Genomic DNA, 24,010 nt, shown 5'->3' with positions numbered 1-24,010 from the left:
AAACACATGCTTAAATACTTTAAAGAAAGGGAGTAATCTCAACACTTGGCAAGACTGAGTTTCAGAGATCCTTTAGACCTCTTCATACCTAATTTGCTATTTACTTGCCCTAGCTCTGCTCGAGCCTCTTTCTTGCTTTGTGCCATCTCCTTTCTGATTACCCATCCTTTTAATTTTTCTCCTGCCCCCTCTCCTTGTGCCTTTGCATTCCTCACTAACATCTTAAGTCTATGGTAATGATCAGTGGTCATGAACATCTCTTTTTGTACTGCTAGAGGAAAGCCTGTTGAATTTTACAGCATGCAGCCTTTTCTGAGCTCCAAGGCAAAAGTTAATAGAATTAAATTCACAGAATGTGAAGACATTTGCAGAGTTTGATTCTGTGGGTAAATTTTGAACCCGTGAACTTCAAGTGAGCTGAAAATTTATTCAGAACACACTCTCCCATCTCTAGCACAGACTGCATTTAATGTTATACACATCTGTTAGTATTACAAACAAGAAGTTGCTGTTTTTACTCTAGCGCCAAATGAGGCACAAAAAAACAACAGCTGTTGCTATTGCACAACTAAACAACCACCTCCCCCCAGCAATTAGTTTTGCCTTAAAAAAAATATAAAATAAAAACCTCAGACATTAAAATTGAAAACCTCATAAAAAAAAGAAGAAAAATCCCAGAAAATAAATAGACTCAAATGTGGTCTGCTTATAAATATTCATAGGGAAAAATGGGATCACATCACTTAGCCCACTCCTAAGGGAACCCTCAATGCTAACGAACTCTTGCAGCACATGTTAGCAATAATGGGTTTCCTTATTCTACAAGACAAAAACAGGATCTCGGGCCAACATGGTGGCTCAAGTAACCAGCCTCAGCAGGCTGCCTTGGAGAATCCGATTTCACTTGAATTCTTGCCACTTCCAGCTCGGCTGATGATTTCAACTCTTTTATTGAAACAGCGAGGTAAGACTGTGCAGTGCAGTGTGTGGCATTCAGCTGCATGTATTCCATTCATACAAATATGTGTTGCCAAGCTCCCTATTTCTGTGTGGTTTTAACGTTTCCTCCTTTAAGTGGTTTTGTTCTAGCAGGTGCTGGGTAGGCCTCCCTGGTGCCGCCTGGTCCTCGGCTATTCTTTTTGCTCTGGGCCTGGCGGTCTCAAAGACATCTTAAGCACTGCCCACACTGCCAGTGAAACTCTGATCCAGCCCTTCTCTCAAGTCCAGATGTGCCTCAAGTCTGTTCACATGCAGTTGCACATTCAAAGACAAGCTTATACTGAGCTTCTTCTGCGCCTTGTGGACGATGTGCCCAAGTGCATTCATCACCAAGCACTCATTCTGTGTACATCAAGCAAGGGCAGGATGGAGTGTACTCCACTCCAGTCTGCCAACAGATACTTGGAGTTCATTTCTCCCCATGCACATTGTCAAAGCTTGGCAGCACTGTAGGCAGAAGGCAAGGCAGACAGCAATATGGGTTGCTGCTTATGCCCACTTCCCTGCTCTCTGCATAGACCTGCTACCTATTTTTTTGTTTTCACAAGTTTTCTGTGCTGTTGAGTGGGCAGGGTAGCACAGCTCCATTTGCTTGCTCTTGCTGGCCTCACCTTGCTCACCTGCTTGGTTGGGAAGAGGAACAGTAATAATACAGAGGGGACTTCCTCTGTGTTCAACTGCTGTTGGAGCAAAGGGTCAGTGCTGGGGTGCAGCAAAGCTTCATATGCCTTTCCTTCCCTGTATGGGAACACGGGTAAGCTCAAATGTCACCATAACTTCTGTTAAAACCAACAACAGTTTTTGCTTGGAAAAACACGTTGTTTAGGCTGAAATTTTCAAGGTGTATCCACTAGCTTGACAGTTAACTTTAGGGAATTTAAATAAAAAGTCAGGTAGAACATCTTTTAAATTGATGAAGACTGAAAAGGAGCATGAATTTAGATATACAGAGGCATGCCTCCTGCTTCTAGTCATCCTTGTATAAGACACAACTGTAAGTAGAACTGACCTGGGCAGAGTGGTAGATAAATACTCAAACCCTTTATCCATATTGCTATGATGAGACCAAATTGTTTGCTTTTCAATGTTGCACATCCTTGGATGCCTACCCATTTACTTCACCGGGGACATAGGTCTATGTGATTTGGTGGAGGTACCATAAGATTTAGCCAAACTAGACCTCTATCAGTTCGCTTTCTTTCTTCTTTCCTTCCTCCCTCCTCCCCTTTCTTTTTTATATAAATAATGAATGATTTGGGAGGGGCCTGGGGTGGAGCAGATTGCCTCTGTGTGGTGACTAAAAGGGAATGCATGGGAAATGTATATATTTTGGGGAAGTGGGGGAAAAGGTAGCAATCTTGTTAACCCGATGACTAGTCAATTCTCTCACACTCTCTCTAAAGAGAAAAGTGGTAACGGAGAACCCTTTTAGTATTTCATTTCTTATAAGACTACCAGGAAGCTCTTTGAATAGTTCTGTCTGTTTTTAGCACCTGATATTTGAAGCTGTAACCAGGGCACTGAGTTCAAACACAACTTGAACTATTTTAAAAGGCTTATCCAGCCTTACAACATGACACAGTTATTGCTCCAAAAACTCTTTCATTAAATCAGCCTGTCTTTCTCCCTATTAGGGTAAAATCCTGAACAGAAAAGGATGCTGTCCTATTTGCACTGAAAGTAAGTTATTTCTTCACATTCTTTAAATTCTTTTTTATTCTTTCTGAGAAAAGAAATGTAGTGGAAGTATGTTTCCTTTCTACCTTCTTTTTAGAGGCGGTTAAGGGGCAGGTGATTATTGCTGGCCATGGATTTTGCCTTCTATAAATCTGTAAATTTAAAATAAAATGCTTGGGTATTTTATTTTATTTTTTTCAAAATGCCACTATTTTTTTCAAATCTGAGGTGCTGCATTTTGAAGGATATCGTTGGTCTGTGGAATTTGTAAGCAATAAAACAAGAAAATTGATAGAGTTTTGACCGTTAGGACTTGGGTACCTTTTATACCTGTAACTAACAGTCCAGCTATGTGTATATATAATCCCACACCTTTGCAGATGATTTGTGAGAGTTAAAAAATTCTGTGCAGAAATCCCACAGTCTGGGACAGCAGTGGAAAGTAGAATAGACAACTGTCCTTCTTTCTTTGTGATGTTTAGTTCAACTGTTGCTTTTTTATCCCTTTTCACTTCAGGAATGATCATTAAATTGTGATATCACTTGTGTTCTCTCCTAGTCAGCAAAGCACTTGCACAAATACTTATCTTTAAACTAGTCTATTTAGGTCAACAGGGAGACCTATCTTCACTGAAGTTAATGGGATACATATTTCCTTCAGTACACGTTTAAGTATTTTACTAAATAGGGACAGACTACTAAAATAGGGTTTTATAATCTATAGGAAGGCTTCTGAGAGAAGGAGCTGGTTTTTAAGGAGAGTGTTCCTATTCCTTTGTCTAAAATCATCAACTCAATTCTGGGTGCTTCTTGGATTGCACAAATTCCATATGCTAAATATCTGTTTTTCTACTCTGCGTCTCAATTATTTTGAAATGTGGAACTTGAGATAAAATAAATCTAGTTTGCAAGTCTTCATTATCAAAATGAAATTAAATACAAGTGACAACCTCACAAACACTTGAAATAATGCTGAGCAGAGGAAGAAATGGAAGAAGACTCAACTGACCAGTAGTTGATTTCGTGTTAGCTCAGTTTCGTGAGAGAAGAAATTTGCACAGACCTTTTGCTCAGATATGACATATCATTAGTGTCATGGATTTATCGATCTGTATCTCATCTCTTTTCTTATTTTAGTCTCACTTAACCATTCTCATGTGTTCTTTTGTAATATGAGAGTGGAGGAAAATAATGGGGCCAGCCACTCCCTCAAAGCACAGGAGACCCTCTACTGTAAGAGGTTAAAAAGAAGACAGTATAGTGATTCCTTCAGAAATGCTGCCAGAGTGATGACTTGTGATAATTGTTTCATGGGAGAAGGAGGCAGAACCCAGACTTCTTCAAAGTAAAAATAACTCATCTATGAACAAAGATACCTGAAAATTCAAAACTTCTTGATGATATAAGGGGCAATAGTCATGATTACACAATGTGAAATTAAGGGCAGACCATTGTTGCTTGTCCTCCAGCCATGCAGATCTGTAGAGAGCCTGACTCCATCTTCCCAGTGACCTCCTTCTGGCAGACTGCTCTTAGGTCTCTCCAAAGCCTTCAGGATAAACAGCCTTGTTCCCTTATGGGAAGGGAACAAGGGACTTATGGGTCTTGTCTGCATTGCACTGGCTGTACCACCACTGCACATGAAACAGAGGGGTCCTGAGACTTGTCTCACTCTGGACCCATTTAGTATTTGGGGGAGAGCTGATTCTAAGCTTTTATGATTAAAAGGGCATTTCCAGCTTTCATGGGGTAATGTAATCAAAGAGCTTAAATACCCACTGTCATACAGTAGTGGTGGCTACCACTATCTGTTTTAACATTAGCATTTTAACAATGCAAGGAACTAATTCCACCTTTGCACCAGAAGTGCTGTAAATCTCATCACAACATAAGACCAGCAAAAGGCATAAGGATTTCAGTGATGATCACAATCTCAGGTAGTAATTAGGAACTTTGCTAATTCAGCCAGTTTCTGATGAGATAAGGTGTATGTGCACAGCCCTTTCCCTCACTCATGTTGATCCTCTTTCCACATACTAACACACTGAACATTTCTGGCAGTCCAGCAGATATTAATTTTCCAAAGTAAAAACAACATAGGGAGGTACAAGAACATGCTGTACACAGGAGAGCTTTGAGTGTTGTTTAAAAGCAGCCAGTTTCTATGAAGTGGGTCAAAACCAGTCACGATACACTTTAAACTGAAAAAAAAACCCCAAACAATCAAAGGATTACTTTGAAAGTAGTTTTTTGCACCTCATCTCCTTAAGGGCTGGAGAGTCTCTTTTGTCCACTGTTGCTGAAGTTAACTATAGTTAGTTTTGGCATGTTGCTGTTTAAGCTCCATGGCTGGTGTACAGTTATCACTAATTAAACACAGTGGTCATACCAGTGGAAAATTCAACAGTTTAGTTTATGCTGCTGTAAAAAATGTAATGAAATGTACTCTTTTGGGTTTGATTTAGAAAAATCACTACTGACGTCAATTCCATAAATTAGTAATCCTATGTTAGACCAAGGTCATTTTCATATTAAAAATAAGAAAACATGAAACCTGAGTTCAAATAATATTAACAGACAGCTCTCAACTTCAGATAAAGACAGGAATTTGCAGTGAAGGTTAAGTCTTTGTTCTTGACAAAGAAGAATTGATAGACCTTACTGAAATTATAGCACACAGTATGAAAACCTCCTACTTAAACCATGTAGATGTATTTTAATCATGATCAATAATAATCCTAACACAGTCTTACCCAAGTCATTATGAGATTTTGTAGATGAAGTTTTTTCCAAGTGAACTATAGTCGTCTAGGTCTAGCAGTACACATGATTGATTTTGCAGTAAAGGACTCTTTTGGGGCAGAAAATTTCGTTCATTACAAATCATTCTGCAGGTTTTTTAATTGACAAAATGATCAATGAAGCTAAAGCAAACTCAAGGGCATTTGGACCCAGCCTTAGGAGTGAAAGGTTAGTACTTTCAGTTGGTCCTGCATCCTTTTTATATGTTTTTATAGAATTACTGAAAAAAAGTGCTGATTCTTCAAAGCAAACAAAAAAAAATAAAAATGGGGTTATGCATTGGAGGTACCTGTGAGAGCAAGTAGTGGGATGAAAGGACTACATAGGCCCCCATTACCTGTGTTATTTCCTTGCCATGGAGAAATACATCAACAAAAAGACTGCAATTGTGTATTCATACTGGAATACTGTTCATTATTTACCTCCCATTTCAGCTGTGATGGTCTACTGTATAAATATGTATTTGGACAAATTGGAATAGCTATTTTATTTATGAAATAGACCATAAAGACTCCTGTGGAGTTTTTGACACCACACCTTGTAACGTGTATTATATCAAGCTGCACTATGCAGTAGTTACGAGGAAAGTACTCTATGGCTATGCATTTTTTACAGAAAACCTAATGAAATTCTATTATGCATGTTCTGTAGCTAGTTTTCAGAAGTTAATAATGTGTTCTGTTTGATTTAGTGCTTAATTCAGCATATGGGCTAATAGCATTCAAAGTTTCATTTTATTTTTAAAAAGCTGAGATATTTTTGAATTATAGATGTGCAATCAGAACACCCTTAACTGGTAAACTTGTATTTTTTCCTCCCTCTCCTTGCTTAGAAAGTGTCCAAACCAATTTCAGTCATAATTTAAAGTATATTTTTCTTGGCCACTCCTAACTACCTACAAGCCCAGAAGAGTGTGACCAGACATCTGGACATCTTGGACTTCAATTGACTGCTCTGATCTCCTGAAAAAACAAAACAAGCTATTCCATGAGCACCAGAGCTAACAGAGCCTGGTTTCCTATGGATTTGTGTCCCATTTCCTTTATATCCCAACAAATAATAAACCCAGCTAGAGACAATATATCCTGTGGCTGGTCTGGAGCTACAAGTGTGCTAATTGCTCAGCCAATATGCTCATGCTCTCCGGCTGGTCAGGATGTGTGTGCTGACTGTCTGTCTGGCCTCCACCAAGCAGTATATATATTTTGCCTTTCTAAAAAGGCTAAATACTGTCTGGGGGAATGGGGGCATTGGGTAGAAGGAAGAAAGGTACATTTTGGCAACCACTTATTTCAATAAGGGGTTCTTGCCTTTACTCAGCACACTACTTACTAGAAATGAGTGGTCTTTCAAACTTCTACCCCTCCGTATTGGCCAAAACAGGTTGCGATTGCTTTTTTTTTCTTTCTCAGAGTATGTTAAAACGTGGGAAATGCTAATATGTTCTTTTCCATGCTGTTGCTTTTTTAGCTTCATTTTTTGTACAGCTAAATGTGTTTTCAAAAACGGTGCTCCTTGCCCCACAGTTACCTTCCCCATTACCTTTTCTACTGAAAGAAACTATTTCATTTGAATTGGGGGCATGATTTGTAAATGCAAGGAAAGCATGCCAAGAGTTCTATAGTATTCACTTTAGCACCTAAATGCTATTATTAGTTTGCAAGTAAGCTGTAGAGCCTTAGGTGGAAGCTGAAAAAAATGCATTCATCACACATATAGTTTAATATTGTCAAATGTAAAAGAGTGAAGTTTGTATTTAGTTGCTTAAAGAACAAATGTGAAAACTGCCAAGCTCCCAAAAGCTTCTATGAATGCCGGAAGTTTTCATTACCAATTAGGGAGTGACATGCAAGATTTCCAAAAGAGGTCTAAAGGGGTTTGCATCCAGCTCCTAATAATGGTTAATCAGAGTTGAGAGCCTGAGGTGTTTTGAAAATCACAGCCTCCTGAACATAGCTCTGGGTCCCTCCATTGAAAAATCTGTGCTTTTCTAGGATAGAGAAGTATATTTGCATTCATGTGCATGTGCAGCAAAAGAAGACATCAAAGATCATGACTGCCAGGTTCAAAACAAACAAGAGGCAATGTTTCTTTGTTTACTTTGCCCAAGGGTGTTGTGGATGCTAAAACATTTTTGGGTTCAAGGAAAGACTGGACAAATTCACAGAAAAAAAGCCTATCAAAGGTTACTAAATTAGAGGAAATCACATCTAGCTCAGAAAGTCCCTAAACTAAAAGTAATTGGAGTCTAGGGAGGCCTTAGGGGGAAGTATTATATATAATTGCCCTTTTCTAACTCTACCCCAGACAGCTGGTAGGGACAAGGAGTATCATCAATAAGCTGGGAACAATTTACTGTACAAAGGAAAGGGAAAGATCTTCACCCATGTGTTATGTCTTGTTAGCATAAGCTGGGAAATTTCATACTCTAGTGCTGGGGAACATTGGTGATGCAGCAACACTCCTCCGTCTGTTATGTCCCAACAGAGGAGCAAGTCACACACAGTCCAACAAGAGAATGGGTGCTTTCAATAGATTTCAAAAACTGCCAAGCAGAAAGACTGGTTTGTTTCAAAAAGGTAAAAGAGGAAAAGAAATAGGAAAAAGAAAAAGAAAAAGAAAAAAAAGAAAAAGAAAAAGAAAAAAGAAAAAAAAAAAGAAGCAAACTATAAAATATGATGTGATTGAAACTCTCCCAAAAGGAAATAAACAACAACCCAGATGCTAAATATGGCAGGAACTCTTTTCATGTTGACTGTCTTTTGCAGTCTTGTTACACCCGGTGTTTAAGGTTTATTTCTAGGCCAGCCAGTTTTTCTTACTGGCAGTGCCTGAGTTATCGCACACACTCCTTCAGAGTGTGGATTTATTTTTTAAAACCCACAATTTTAGCAAACCTTTCAAGAATGTTTTACACAGTGATATCAGAGAATCAATTATTCAGACTGTTTTTAGGTGGATTTTCCCTCCTCCATTTCCTTGGTTATTAAAGAAAACAGCGAAATTTGGATCAGACATTCAGCTATCCAGTCCAAAATACATTTTTAACTGCATTGCATCAAGTTGACATATGACGTGTCACGATGTAACATAACATAAAACAACATTACTCTGCATAACACATGAGAAATTAAAAATAAATATTTCCTTTGGATCCCATTGGTACCATCAATTTTACTTGCACATCTCTAAATTATGTTTATTCCTCTCATGTCTTGCCCCTTAGCCACTTGCTTAGGTGGGGAATCAGCCTTCCCCTCCCAATAGGTTGGTTAATAACATGTATAATGTGCACAGTCTTGGCCTTTAGAAACACAAACAAAAACAGTTCTTTCCTCTGGAATCTTTACTGATGTTTGGCTGATTTTTTTTGTTGATAGTTTCCTTGTTTTCATAAAAGTTGTGATTACACTAGAAGAAAAATTAGAGATGGAAAAGCTGAAGTAGAATCTGGTAATGTCATATATTTTAATATTCATCATGCAGATACTTAGATGAGTGCATAAGGAAATCAGAAGTGTGTTAATGTGATTTAGTAACAGGTAAAGTCAGATAGTCTCCATATAAAATTTGTAGATTTTTTTTCCCATTGGTAAAAATGTCGTTGGTGATTAAAAGCTGTATGGTTCCTACCAATTTATGGAGAATCAATTAATCTTTTAATGAACTTTGGAAAGCAGTTACTAACATCCTTATTGGTATCAATGAACAAAAGGAAACTCACAGAAGTGCAAATTTTTAAAAGCACTCTTCTTGATTTTCAGGCTCTGCCTAAAGTCTGTCAGGCCTGTTTTCCAGAGGTGCTGGTCAAATATGGTTCATTTTGACTTCTAATGGAGCTGTCAACATGATGTCCTTGAGAAACTGAAACTTGTGGTCCCTAGTTGCCAGACATAGTAAAGAGGGGTAATAATGATGCCAAGATTAGTTACTGTCGTAGCTAAAGAAGCATGCATATGGCTAGTTAGGGGTAAAGGTACCAGCTCTGTGGTAACACTGCACCGTGTGGTGAGGGAAGACTGACTGAAATTAGGCTTTAGGAAGACCTTTCTCACAGGAGGAACAGACAGACACTGCTACATGTTGCCAGAGGTGGCTGTGGGGTTGCTGCTACTACTGCTCTTTAAGAGCAGGTTGCATAGGTCTGTCAGGAATAAGTACAGGTGATTCTGCACTGCAGCTGGAGAAGGAAAAGGTAATGTCTCCTGGTCCCATTTTCCCCTATATTTCCCCTTTAGTCCCATTTTCTGAGTCTCCATGTAGGTTTCCTTGGGTGCACTTTACAGCTAGAAAAACGCCAGAAAGATTATAGTTGCTTTAGCCTAACACTCTGCCTAGGCTGAAAAACCCTGCTGAGAAAGGTGTATTGTGTAGTTAAAACTGCATTCCACTCCACCGAAGGAATTCCCTTCCCCTTCTCCATAACATTCGTGTTTCCTTCTTTTTTTGTAGATTTGAATTTGCCTTTTTTAAGGTGCTTTTTCAGGCAGGTCATTTTATTTGCATTTTTTTCCTCCAATGGATAAATTGTATTCCCTGTTACTCTCTCCTCCTTTATTATTATTTTTTAATTTTTTTTTAATTGATGCTCACAGCTCTCTGATTACTGGGTCAGATTGTCCTCCCCCTAAAACAAGCATCATCTTTCAAAAGCAGCCTTAGCCCATGGGTGTCCAGCTGGCAGTAGCAGTGTGCATTTCTCTGCCTTGAGACACCTTCTCAGGAGCAGTGAGATGTGGTTAGAACCTATTGTTATACCAGAAGGCTGCAAGGAAAATAAATTTACTGCTATCTTTGATTGTGAGGCAATTCAATCAGTTGATGGGTAGCTGCAGGGTAACTCAGCATCATTAACAGGAGTGTGGAAGCATTCTGCCTATGAGCTGTGACTTCTGCAACCAGTGTATGGCTGCAAACATCCATAAGAAATCTACATCCGTTTGTAATAATGCAAATAATTGGTAGAGACACCATGGTCTTAGGTAGTTATTGCTTCATGTTAGTCATGTACTACTGACTTCTTGCTGGTAGTGTGGTACCAATAACTACTACAAGTCAGTTTGTATAAACAACATATGCAATAGCTTGTAAAACTGAATAAAGATACTGTTTCTACAGATGATTTGGGGGAAAAAAGTAAACACGCCTAGTTTAAAAAATGTACAATATTTATAAGTGTACAAATGTGAAATATGGACAGAACTAGGTCCTGCTAAAGTGGTCTGATGGCTTTTAATTTCAGGCAGTCACTGAAATGTGTAAAATTTCACAGGCATTGTATTAACCTGTTCTGATGGTAGATTATTATTATATGTTTAAGGGACAAAGGTACAGGTTAACCTTCCTATGCTGCCTCAGGAATCAACGGACCTTTGGTTCCCACCCTCCTTGGGGAAGACTTCTACTAAAGCTGTGAAGCTTTTGGTTTTAAAAGATGTGTATATTCCTAGTGGGTGTCAGCCAAAATCTGCCCTGTAGAGCAGGTAGATTAGGTGAGAGCAGCACCCTCTAAGTTCTTATCAACTGCCTTTTTCAGACTTTGATTGATCCTGATATGGCGCTTTTGTTTCTCACTCACCTGCAGAGCCTGGAGTTTGCACTGTATTTGGAGACCCTCACTACAACACTTTTGATGGACGGACATTTAACTTTCAGGGAACATGTCAGTACGTTTTGACAAAAGACTGCTCCTCCTCTGCCTCGCCCTTTCAGGTGCTGGTAAAAAACGATGCCCGTCGGACCCGTTCTTTCTCCTGGACAAAGTCAGTGGACCTTGTGTTGGGCAGAAGCACAATCAGCCTCCAGCAGCACCTCACAGTGAAGTGGAATGGGACCCGAATCTCACTACCTTGCGAGACACCGCAATTTCAGATCGATTTGGATGGTTATTTGCTGAAAGTGGCAACCAAAGCAGGTAGGGCAAGTATGTGTGTGTCTGTGTATGTGTGTGTGTGTGTGTCTTCTTTCTCCCTGAAGAATTTCTCAAGTTCAACACGAACAGTAGTCAGTAAAAAGGCACGATAGCGGTAATAAATATAGTCATAAATCTTTAGAGATCTTAGGAACTCAGAGTGCTTTCAAAATTCCCGCAGCCCACAAGCAGACAGAGATCCCAGCTATGAGTTTGAACTCTGCAGGATATTTGCTAAGCTGTGTTTCATTCTGCGGCTGCCAATTAACTGCCTGAATGGATCAATGTGCCATGATTTTCACTTCCAGTAACTTAAAATGGCTTATGCAGGGTGTGGTGGGTCGATCCTCACTGGAAATCAACCAGATGTGCTCACAAAAGTCACTCTGTCACTCCCCTCCTCACCAGGACAGGGAAGAGAAAATACAATGAAAGACTCGTGGGTTAAGATAAGGACTGGAAGAGGTCACTCAGCAATTACTCTCTCTTTTGTCAAAGAGACTGAGTTTGGGGAAATTAGTTTAATTTATTGCCAATCAAGTCTGGGTAGGATAATGTGAAATTAAACCAAATCTTCAAAACACCTTCTCCCCCCACCCCTGTTTCTTCACAAGCTTAACTTTACTCCTTATTCTCTCTACCTCCTCCTGCCCTGAGTAGCACAAGGGGATGGGGAATGGGAGGTGCAGTCAGTTCATCACACATTGTATCTGCCACTCCTTCCTCCTCAGAGGAAGGACTCATGCTCATTCCCTACTCCAGCGTGGGGTCCCTCCCACGGGAGATAGTTCCCTGCAGACTTCTCCAGTGACTCCCTCCCATGGGCTGCAGTTCTTCATGAACTGCTCCAGTGTGGGTCCCTTCCACAGGGTGCAGTCCTTCAGGAACAGACTGCTCCAGTGTAGGTCTGCCACAGGGTCACGAGTCCTACCAGCAAACCTGCTCTATCAAGGGCTCCTCTTCATGGGTCCACAGATTCTTCCAGGAGCCTGCTCCAGGATAGGCTTCACACAGTGTCACAGCCTCCTTCATGCATCCTCCTGCTCCAGCATGGGGTCGTCCATGGGTTGCAGGTGGATCTCTACCCCCCATGGAGGACCCCCATGATCCTCCACAGGCTGCAGGGGCACAGCTGCTTCACCATGGTCGTCGCCATGGGCTGCACGGGAATCTCAGCTGTGACATCTGGAGAACCTCATCCCCCTCCTTCTCCCCTGACTGCAAGATTGTTTCTCTTATGCTTTCTCACTCTTCTTTATGACAGGAGTTGTACAGGACTTTTCTCCCCCTTCTTAAATATTTTACCTGAGATGCTGCCACTGTTGCTGAAGGGCTCAACCTTGGCCAAGCCCATCTTGGAGCCAGCTGAAATCGGTCCATCTTGGAGCCGGCTCGAATGGGCTCCGTCGGACCCCCATTGGCTTCCATGGGGGAAGCTTCTGGCATCTTCTCACAGAAGTCACCCCTGTAGCCCCTCCACTACCAAAATCTTGCCGTGCAAACTCAATACACAGCATCATCGTTTAATGCTTACAGATAAGAATGGAGAGATCAGTTCTTAAACATAACATTCAGGTTTTTTTCCACAATTGCAACAACATATTTTGCAGTTTAAGTCAGCAGTTATACAAAGTCATAGTTATTAATGGCTGGAATGAGTTTAAGTTGTCAAAGTACAGAAACATTTCACCGGGGCTACCCAGCAAAATGGAGGCCCTGGTTTAAAAACCAAGACCTAATTTGCTGCTCTGTGCCATCTTGTTGGGCTTGTTTTGTGCCCAAATAAGAAGTCTACAGCACCAGAAGCAAAAGGAAATTAGAAATTTTACAGAATCTGGTACCTTATTTCTAGAAACAGGGAAGGGAGATACCAGAGTCTCAGGTCTTTTGAGTCCTAGAAAATACTTTAATTGTCAAAATTCTGAACCAGAGGACTTACATTTGTTTTGGTAGACTGTTCTGAAACTATAGTATCCTTGCATAGATAAATACTGAGGGGAAGTTTAAAATTTTCTCATTAGCATGTGTTAGGTACTACTGTAGTCCTGAGAGATTTCACTTGCACAGTGAAGTACTGTTTCAGTGAGAATACTATTTACTGTTAATTCAATTAAATGCCATGTGAAAGCAGTGAAACCAATCTTTCTTGGAGTGATATGGTCACAGGCATGACGCATAGTCATACTCATTATCTAGCATAATTTTTTTTCAAGGGGGACACTAGCACCCACTGTTGAGCTGAGAATTTAGACACCTGTTCATATAGCCCCTGGAAATGTAAGTCTGCATAATGTGGATCCCAGCTCTGGACTCATTCCTCAAAGTGGCAATGCAGATTTTTGTGGCTGTCTGTAAAATGCACACAAGTTGACCATTATTCACAACTTCTAATTAAAAGCATCTTGAGGGTTTTTCTTTGCAGCCAGCTGAACACCATGAATTCTGGCGATGTGGATTTCATTAGCCAACCACAGGCCAAGGAAGGGTTTTCAATTGAAGATGAATGACAGCTAATCCTGCTGCTATTCCGTTTGTCTCTGGTGCAAGCCTAATAAATGACTACACACATCCTTGTCCATGTGTTGGCAGAGGAAGTGCAAACATGGCATATGACAACATACCAAACAGTGTGTAATCACTACAAATTATAGCCTAAATAATTCCTCCCCTTAATGGAGAAGGATCAGGTTTCTCTCACTGAATGCAGCACCTTGGGCCAAGTCCTCCTTTCCTCAGCACATAAGGCCTGGAAAGCAGCAGAACGGCATGACTCCATTTTGCTGGGAGAGGACAAGCAGCAGAGAGGTTGTAGAGAGGAAGAATGTGCTGAGTAGAACTGGTTTAAACACAAACATTTTTTTCGACAGGAAATTCTGAGTGCTGGGGGGAAAAAAATTGGAGAATTTTCTCTGTTTTAAAAGGAAACGGGGATTTAAAAAAAAATATATGCTTTCCCAGTGTAGGGTAAAAAAAGAGGGGGAGGGAGGAGGTAATGAAAAATAAGCAAAACCACTGCACTGGAAGCAAAATTCAAAGTAAAATTGGGCTGGGAAATGCCGGGTCTGGTGCTTACAGCTCCGCCAGCATTCCCACGGTTTTTGGTTTTCCTTTTGCAGAGTTGGGAGCTGAGTCCTGGATAAAACAGGGAAGCCCAAAGCTTCAGGAAGCCTTGTGGTCCCTGGCTACAGGGCAATGTGCATGGCAGGGCAGTCCTGGAGTTTCATACCCTGATCATGCAGGCTTCCAGGCAGCCCACCAGGCGAGCTGGCAGGAAACCAGCTTGGAGCCTTGCCTGTGCTGTGTTGGAAGTTCATTGAATACGATATGTCTCCCTGAAGCATTTCAGTTCTGATGAATTGGCATTTTCCACTGAAAACCTGTTTTGTTGCTAAATTCCTCACCGGCTGTAGCCCTGGATGCCATGAAGCAGCAATCCTTGCACTCTGCACTGGCAGGTACTTCGTCATGGGTGTACTTGGAGTGGTGCTGAGTCCTTATCTAAAATTTGTGTGCTGCAAAGACCAGAGAGTAGAGGTTCACAGGGTTGGTATTACTTATCTATCTCTCTAGTGCACAAGCATTTTATTGTTGTTGTTTCTGTGCTGATCTTTTGCATGAAGCTACTTTGCTGAGGTTTTCTGTACCACTTTGGCACTAAATCTTTAGAGAAGAATGGTCTGCCGGTCTTTGATGATGCCTTTACCATGAAAAATCATGCAGAACAATTGATGAGAGCTCCTATTTTGGGGAACTCAGTGTGTGATGTACATAAATCTAGCAGGACTTTTTTTGAATCCAGTAGAGTACATAGTGTGCCAAGTTAAAAAATCAAGTAACATGTTGATTAAGTATCCTTCAAAGAGAGGGGAAAATTGGAAAACCCTAAAAAGTAACTCAGAGAATATTCCTTTTCTGCACATCCCCAGATTGGACAGATGTTGCATCCTTTGGCTTCACATCTCTTAGATTCTGATCCTTGTCCAAGCGAATGGGAAACTCATCCATTTTGAGCAGGGGAAAGGAAAGGGGGTTATAGCCACCAAGAAACTCTGCTAAGGAGAACATTTCAAACATTGCTCTGTAGCATAATCCTGTCTGTCACAGCTCTTGTTGGTTTACAGAAACTAACTGAATTTTCTGCTTGTGAACAAACAGAAGGCACGCACTACACAGTGAGATCAGGCTCCAACAAAATTATCATGTGTGTGGGAATAAATACCCTTCCCTGTTACTCCAAAAGGGAATAAGCTCTGTTATGGACAGCCTTAGGCTGTTCATCAAAGGTAGAAATTACCCATCCATCTGAGCAATTACAGCAGAATAAAGTGTAATTAAACTGTACCCAGCTAGAGGAACGTACATCCTTTTGTGGTAGTTACACAGTGTGTCTCTTGAATCAAATCCAGTAATCAAAATAAGAATCTCTAGGTTTAAAAATGTGCATTTTTATATGCTGAGATGAAAAGCCATAGTTTTATGTTATTTTTTCTCTGCATACCTACATGCCTGTTGCAGGGCTACAAAAGCAGCATGTAACAATTAGTTTAACTTAACTCTCATGAAAGGGGCACAAATATTCTCGAAAATTTTAAAGTTAACCTTTCCTAATTAATGTATTTTCAGTAAGTCTTGTCCTGAGCAAAAAAATAGGCATAAAAGGAAAATTAAGATAGAATCATTAGCCAGTCTTTTCTGACTTTGTTTATAGTGAGCAGGCTCTGAGGGAGCTTGTTTGGGGAAAGAAATTGAACACCACCTTAAAAGCTGTAGTTATTATCTGAAGAGAACTGTCTGAGAATTTGGATCGTGAAGCTTTAAACTTTGAGAAAGTTTATATGATTCTCAAGTCTGAAGAAATCCTGGTTTATAAGTTAATGGCAAGTTTTTTCTAAATGCCAGCACGGCAGTATTAATCTTGTGTCTGCAAGTCAAGCTGTGTTTTGTTTTGTTCAGCATAGTCAGAAGCAAAGACAGCTGGAGTCTGAATTTGTCCAGCAATGATAATGAATGTATGAAGCATCTTAAAAGGCAGCTTTCCCCCTTGCCACTGTGCTGGCCTCATTAGCAGTTGTAGTCTTGCACAATTTCTCAGTTGGCTGGGTGTAAAGTGTCTTTGGAGGAGGACACTGTGGTCTCATCCATGCTGGGGTTTATTAGACAATTTAAAACTGATCTCAAGCATAGTCAGTTCAGGACATATTTGTGCTATCATTGCTAACCTACAGTGGTAAGAAAACATGGTGTAATAGACTGTAGTGACAGGTGATGCAGAACAGTCTTCACCGCCTTGGTGAATAAATTGTTCCCAAAACTCCTGGTGACATGGCCATAATTGCTGCTCGAGCCTCACCCTGTTTCTCTGCAGCCTGGGTAGGAGTTGCCATAGGAGACAATGGGATGTGTTGCTAAAGGAAGGGTTCCAGCTTTGAACTGAGTCCCTGGTATGTTAATTACTTACATGAGGATAGCGCAGGATTTGGATCACATAGTGACAAGCACTGATTTACAAGAGGAAAGGGTGGCGCTAAGCCAGCCCACACAGCAAATGAAGAAAGCTGGAGTGAAGCCCTGGTCCTGCATTGCAGATTGATGCTTCTTGGTATTCTTGGCCAGGCAGTGAGAAGAGGGTAAAATCTGGATTATCCTGTTTAAAGTACAGTCCTGTGTTTATCCTTAACTAATCACTGCTCACAGGTACTTCATGAGAGTAAATTAACATCAGCAAAGTGATTTGTGGTCTTCAGATGCAGGATTACTGCAGGCATGTGAAGTAGAAGGATGCATGAGACATTGGAAATAATTACAAGAAAAAACATTTTTGGGTAGAAGTTAAGCAGCAGTGATTCTTGGTGTTGTTTTTATCCCATATGATACCCAAATTGTTTTCCCTTATGAGATGCATATTTACTCCTCAAAAAATGGAATTCATCTAATTTACAGTCACCCAGGTAAAAATGAGAAGTTTAGCCTCCACCTGATCTTTGGGCCCTCTAAAATATCACTGGAAACAGAAAGCCCTTCAGGAGGTAGTTCATTCATTCCCCCTGCATTAGACACTCATGTTGTGATCTGGAGCTGCCTTTTTCTCTCTGTCAAAGAGAGGGCCCAGACAGCTGACTTATGCTAGACATCTAGCTTTTAGGTGAGTACAGACAGATTAAAGGGGATGTCAGCCAAAGAAAGTAATTTTGATTTTGATGTACCAGAAGTGCCAAGCCTTCCTGTAAAACAAATTGTAGCAAAGGGTTTATATCCCAGCCACTAGATTAAGGTTAGATGTTTACCATCCTTTCTGAGTGTAGACAATGTCAGAAGGTTGATAATTTATGCCTTTTGAATGAACAGTTTGAATCCAATTCAGAATGCCTTCTTACAACAATTTTGACCATCTGGCATATCTTTGTTGTAATCTTTTTAACTCTTTACTCCCACAAAATAAGGTACTTGTATTTGAACAGTTGTATTCACCCAAATAAAAGATCAGTGTCAGCTTTGTAGGTAAGAAAAGGATGTGTCCCATAAGGTGGTCACTGGTGGATCAGTCTCATGGGGCATGGACACCTTTGTATGCCCATGACCTGTGCAATGGATGACAGTGGCTGAAATTCTAAACTGCCTGTGAAATCAGCTAGCAATTTACCCCAGCAAATTCAATTTGCAGAATTTTGCAAGAGCCCTCTTTCAGTGTTGAGAATAGTTCTGTCTTGACTTGATATTTTTTAGCATAACCCCATTCATTAGGAAGGAGGAACAAAAATAAACAGAGGCATGAGTGTACTGTAATTGACTGTGATTTAAGAAACACTGTACTTGCCAGAGGCAGTTACTGGAAGATATATAGAAATCTAACAGCATTATCAGAACAAAGCCAATGGCTTTGTTCAGGTTCCCATGAACACTGTTTCACAAAACATAAGGTGCAGTTTGTTATCCTCAATTTCTTCTTCTCTTTTTTTTTTTGTTTGTTTGTTTTGTGTGTATGTTCGTGCTTGTTTTTGTCTCATCTTTTTATTAGGCTTGGAAATATCATGGGATGGAGACAGTTTTGTGGAAGTCATGGCTGCACCACATCTGAAAGGCAGACTCTGTGGTCTGTGTGGCAATTACAACGGGCACAAGCGAGATGACCTGATTGGGGGGGATGGGAATTTTAAGTTTGATGTGGACGACTTTGCTGAATCTTGGCGCGTGGAGTCCAATGAGTTCTGCAGCCGCCCGCAGAGAAAACCTGTACCTGAGCTCTGTCATGGGACAGTCAGGGTGAAACTCCGAGCTCACCGGGAATGCCAGAAACTCAAAGCATGGGAGTTTCAGAGCTGTCATTCAACAGTGGATTATACCACATTTTACCGGTAAGTGTGGCTAGCTTTGGAGGGAGATACTAAGTTACTGTGCGAGGAGAAAAACCACACAGTTGGCCCAATTTCAGCAGCATTTGAACACATGCACTGAACTGCTTTTGCTAAGAATTAATATGCAGGCTTAGAGTTATATTATGGGGAGGTTTTGTGAGGCTGGAGTCAGAAGAAGAGGGTCCTGAGCTAATAGACCCAAGCAGCCAACAGTGAGAAATGCAGGCAGAGTTGTGATCACCTAGAGAAAAAGTACTTTTGGAGACTGAGGAAAGAGAGGGAAGAGATTTCAGAACATTTTTGTAAACTGTGATTTTGAAGTCAGTTGTAAAGTTGAGGCTGACTTTAATTACTATTGCTTGTGGTCTAGGGAAGTGTGACCCTGAGATTAGCTCATGCTAAAAACACCAAGTTCATGGGTTCAATCCCTGTTTGGGCTATTTGCTTTAAGAGTTGGACTCGATGATCCTTGTGGGTTCCTTCTAACTCAGAATATTCTGTGATTCTGTGTCTTCCCAGAAATATTTTGAAAATTACTTTATTAAAGCAGAGGTATTAAATATAACTACTGCCTCTTGAATGGTGTAGTTTTTGGGTTGGGAGTTTGGAAGGAGAGAGTTAACAAAAGTTCCATGCATACCATCCTGCCCTGGGAGGAAAGAAAGACGAGGATCTAGAAGCCTTGTCTGAGTGAATTATTTAAGATTTTTTATCTTTAAAATGCTTCCAGTCTAAACCACAAAGACATATTTTCTGTTCTTCAATTGGCATGAGTTTATTTACCCCTCACTTAGTAAATAAAATTGACTTTTCTTTTGATTGCCTGACATAAAAGATAAAAGCAAGCCGAGTCACAGTTGTATGATGGCAAATGGAGCTGCCTGATCTCTGTGCTCCCAGCTTTCCCCACATGGACACATCTGCTAAACTATTGGACTTATTAGGAAAAGCTTTCTAAAATGACTCGATTTCCCTTAAGACTTGCCTTTCCTCTTCTTTCATAGTGAGACAGAAAGACTTTTATCTACTCCAGCAAAATACACCAGGGACTAGGAAATGCTAGAAGAAGCACTACAGCTTGGCTTGTAGTCTATGTGCCTGTGCATTTATTTTGCTATAGTGTATCCCTGTGCTAGGAGCCTGGCAAAGAGTAAAAATTATATTGTGTGCAGGTTATGATACTTTATCTTTTCTAATGGCTGGAGGCACAACAGAGAGCACTAGAGAAGCTAACACACACGCAGGTTCTGTTGAATGCATTTCAGCAACATTCCCATCTCACTTCCACCGTCCTTTAAAGGTAAGTGATGACAATGCAAATGGAAAACAGGCCCAGAGAGATTTGTTTAATTTTGCAGTGGATTTTTTGTCCCTTTTTAAAAGTACCTCATGATTAATTTAGTGCAATACACTTCCTGACACCACAGCAGAAAATGATTTATATTTTGACTACAGCAGCCAGAAAAAAAATTTCTACATGCTTGCAGACAAGAATTACCGTAGAGCTTTTCTGTTCCTTTAAAATTATGTCTAATGTTTGTCTTGGAAAGGCAATAAAATCAAGCAAGTATTTAATTTGATTATGTTCTTTTGTAGAAAAGTATGTTTTTCCCTAAGGAAACTTTATGTTGAAATGACCATCATATTCTGTCAGGAGGAGCTGTTCATTTGTTTCCATTTAGATGTTGCTAACTGTTAGAATGCTCAGCTCCCAACACAGGAATAAAAGATAAACTATAATGTACAGTTAAATAATGGTATGTAGTAGAATGCTGCTTCTTGTTAGAAACTGATGAAGTTGTAGCAAGCAATGTAGTCAGTGACTGTCACTGTTTTTCATACTAGGAAGTTTCTGCAAGGAGGTAATGATTATGGGACACACATTCAAGAAAGTTCTGGAAAGCTTTCTGTCATCTTTGCAGATATAAGTATGTATGTGTGTGTAAGTAAGTATAAATACAAGTATTTCAGAGATTTTCTTTTTTCAGTAATTTTTGTTCAAAAAACCCATTACTGGTGATGTACTTTTGCAAAAAATTTGAGTTACCATTAAAAGAAATTTAAATTAGCGCAGCTTTTTTTCTGAGGTCTTTTGGAAAAGCATATTTAGTCAATGTCCTCTAATTTCAGGCTAGGTTTAAATAAAATTTTTCAAATTCTACTTTTCTAACTCTGAACAAGTTCCTATCAGTAAGAAAAGTGAGAAGGCAGAAGGGTAGGGTCAGATTCTTTAATTTTCTATTCATCTCATCATTGAATTGAATAGCTTCTCAGTTTTTAACCTCCAACATTATGTATTATGGAATTTTTCCATTTGAAATACTGCGTTCTGAAGAGTTAACCTTTCTTGGTCATTTTTGCCTATATTATTGACTTTGCTTCGTTTTCATTATGCTGCTCGGATAGTGACCTGCTGTTATTCAAAATTCTCAGAAATAGAAATAAACTCAGCAGGAACATGACAAATTAGCGTGTATTTTCTGCAGAGACCAAAAAAGGCAGTGAACAATGCATTGCAAACATTTGTCTGACATTGTGTTACTGAGGAGATTTCTGTGAAGATGGTCTTAAATTCATTTTAAGTCTTGTTCTTTTTACAGCAGTAGTTTCTCCTTTTGTTAGCCGTCCAAAAAACATGCAGCATGATTGTCATGATTGTTAAGTGAATAGGATATAGTTCATGTTTTAAAGAGTAGAGGCCTAGCTGTGTGTTGACTCCTGAGCTTGACCTTGAGAGATGTCTGATGCCTTAGGTTGTGCACCTTGCCCTTAATCCTTTTTTTTTGGTGTTGTGACTTTGGTGACTTGCATTTCCCTCCAAAGCACATGGTAGAAGAAAGCACAATGTAAGTGTACAAGAAAGGATTTTGAAGTAGTTCTGACTGCAAATGAAGAATTTTAGCATCTAATTTTATACCACTTTTTTAATTTTTTGTTTTGTAACTAGACACATGTTATGCGATTTTAATTGTGGTTTGCTTTGTTTAGTTTTGGGCTGGTATTTTTTGTTTGTCTCTAATGCATTGCTAATTGTTCAGTACTCATGAGTAATACTCTAAAAATAACCCTTAGGGTTTAACTTTTTGGAGGCAAGTTCATTAAGCAGGGAAACAATTTTGAATTTCCAGGACATTTTGGTAAAGCCCTCGTGAAGAACTGATTAGCAGTTAGCGTCATTACCATTGCCGCTTGTCTGTTTTGGTATTTCAGTATGGTTAAGTGTCCTGGATTGGTCCTTGCAAAAATAAAATTAAAATTAAACTATGCGTGCAATTAAGCTTGCACTCAAACTCCTGAAGCTGCTCTTGGGTATAAGCAGCACTAAAAACAGGTGATACTATCTCAATATCTCATGCTGCTATTACCAGAAAACACTGTTACATTATTGGGAAATACTGTGGTACCATTTAAGCTCTTGGATGAGGATCTGGGGAGCTTAGGGGACTTGAGGAAGCAGAAGAGGACTTTTATGTGCTCACCGAGCCCTCCTCCATGGCTGATCTCATTGTGTATCTTTGAGCGGGACTGGAGCAGGGGCCTGGATGTGACTCCAGCCCTGTGAGGCCATGTGGAGCGGTTCCCCAGTGTACCCCCATGCCTACTTTGCTTGGTCATGACTGACACCTCTCAGGAGCCTCCTTGGGAGGCACAGGAGCAGGCAGCTCCTAATGGGTGTGGGGACCACAGTGAGAGGGGCACTGCAGTGCTGCTTTATGCAGGGACATGTTGGGCTGCAGGAGACACTGTAGAGGAAGACACAGGACTAATACTCCTAGAACACCTGCCCTCATTAGCATCTGCGGTTTTCTAGTAGGTTGTTGGGTTTTCTTTAAAGCTGACATCAACAGATTTGGAACATGACATCAACATGATGTCAGTATATCACCTGTCTCTAATACACCTACACAGCAGCTGAGTTCATAAATGACTGGTTAGACAGCACTCAAAACTCTCACTACTGCCATAACTTCAGAAAAAAAATTCAGTGTCTTGCTTTTGTCATGCAGTAGATTTCTCTGTTTCAGATTGGAAAATTTGTGTGCCTAACTCTTTAAGACAAGTCTTTTTGTTGGTATTACTCTTCCTATTATTATTATATATTTTTAATTGATGCTATTATTTTTATTATTATGATTTTAACAGACAATAGCATGCCAAATGCTTGATTACTCTTTTTCTCTTTTGTAATTGTCCTAAGAGATCTATTTTTCTCTCAAACACTTGAATTTAATCCCATTCAATATTTTATGGCAGGGTTTAATTAACATAGTAACCGCATCATTTGTTTGAATCTGTTAATCACATGCATTCAAGAATTGCAAATCTACTGTATTAAAATTCTCATCTTAAATGTTGCTTGAGATGTGATGTCTTTACTCCATCTATAGCTCTTGGTTAATCACTTAATGAATTCCAATTTCAGTTAGCCAAATAACTTTATGCAGGTAGCCGCTGCTGTCTTGCAGTTTTTTTTAAAAAAAATCCGCTTGACTAGATAAAATATCACTGCTTAAATTTAGAGTATAAATTGCAATGTTGTGTAGTTTGTTGGTTCTCTGTTATTAAGTTTGGCAGTTAGGCCATAAATGGCTGCAGAGAGCATGCGAGCCATTGCATTGCTAAGTTAATTACAAACTGTATTTAAAAGATTGGGGCCAAGGGTTTGTGGCTTTGAATCAGAAGGTTTGAAGGTTTTTTCCCTGTTAACAATGATGACCTACAGCTGTAAAATTCATGTGGTTATACCCCTATATTCACTCGGCAGGATGGTACAAAAAAAATGTAGGCTGAAGAATGACTTCAGAAAATCCTGATTCAAGTGCTTAAGGGGTGGGTGGAACTGGCATCTCTGGAACCCTCAGTTTATTGCCAAGGGCGCATATTGCAAAATTCTCCCCATGAGATTTCTGGCCCTGGCTGTGCATTTGAGCAGAGCAGTTGCCTGTGCTGTTCCTGCTGAGGCCAAGCTGCTTCAGGGCTCCTCTGTCATGTAAGTGAAGGGCAGCTGTAGCTCTTGCTGCTCCTCAGGGTGACTCTTGTCCTGGCTCCTGCACCTAAACAACGCTAGGGCAGAGCTGGCCTGTGTCCCCCTTCAAGACAAAGCCAGTGGTGTTGGCTTGAGAAAATGACTGATGGCTTGAAGCTGTGACTGGTCCCTTTGCAGACCTGGCACAGAGCAGGGGTTGGCTTTTGCTTCCACTTGCCCTTGTGCTAAGATTTGGATGTTTCTGTGCCTGTCAGACTGCCAGCCTGAAGCTGGCCCTGAGTT

General features: G+C 40.2%; 1 protein-coding gene across 2 annotated transcripts in view; it reads left to right on the top strand.

The window, feature by feature from the left end:
* BMPER (BMP binding endothelial regulator) overlaps positions 1-24,010 on the top strand; it is a 147,745-nt gene that overhangs the window by 84,206 nt on the left and 39,529 nt on the right. For both annotated transcript variants that reach the window (XM_017823599.1, XM_017823603.1), the window contains 3 exons: positions 2,634-2,679; positions 11,063-11,392; positions 18,405-18,741. In XM_017823599.1, the coding sequence (XP_017679088.1) occupies positions 2,634-2,679; positions 11,063-11,392; positions 18,405-18,741 (713 nt within the window). The remainder of the gene's footprint in view (positions 1-2,633; positions 2,680-11,062; positions 11,393-18,404; positions 18,742-24,010) is intronic.

This window comes from Lepidothrix coronata, unplaced genomic scaffold (genome assembly GCF_001604755.1).
Source record: "Lepidothrix coronata isolate B3197 unplaced genomic scaffold, Lepidothrix_coronata-1.0 Scaffold3, whole genome shotgun sequence".
NCBI classification, from domain to species: domain Eukaryota; kingdom Metazoa; phylum Chordata; class Aves; order Passeriformes; family Pipridae; genus Lepidothrix; species Lepidothrix coronata.
Note: the sequence above shows the minus strand (reverse complement) of the source record. Positions and strands in the feature narration are given on the sequence as shown.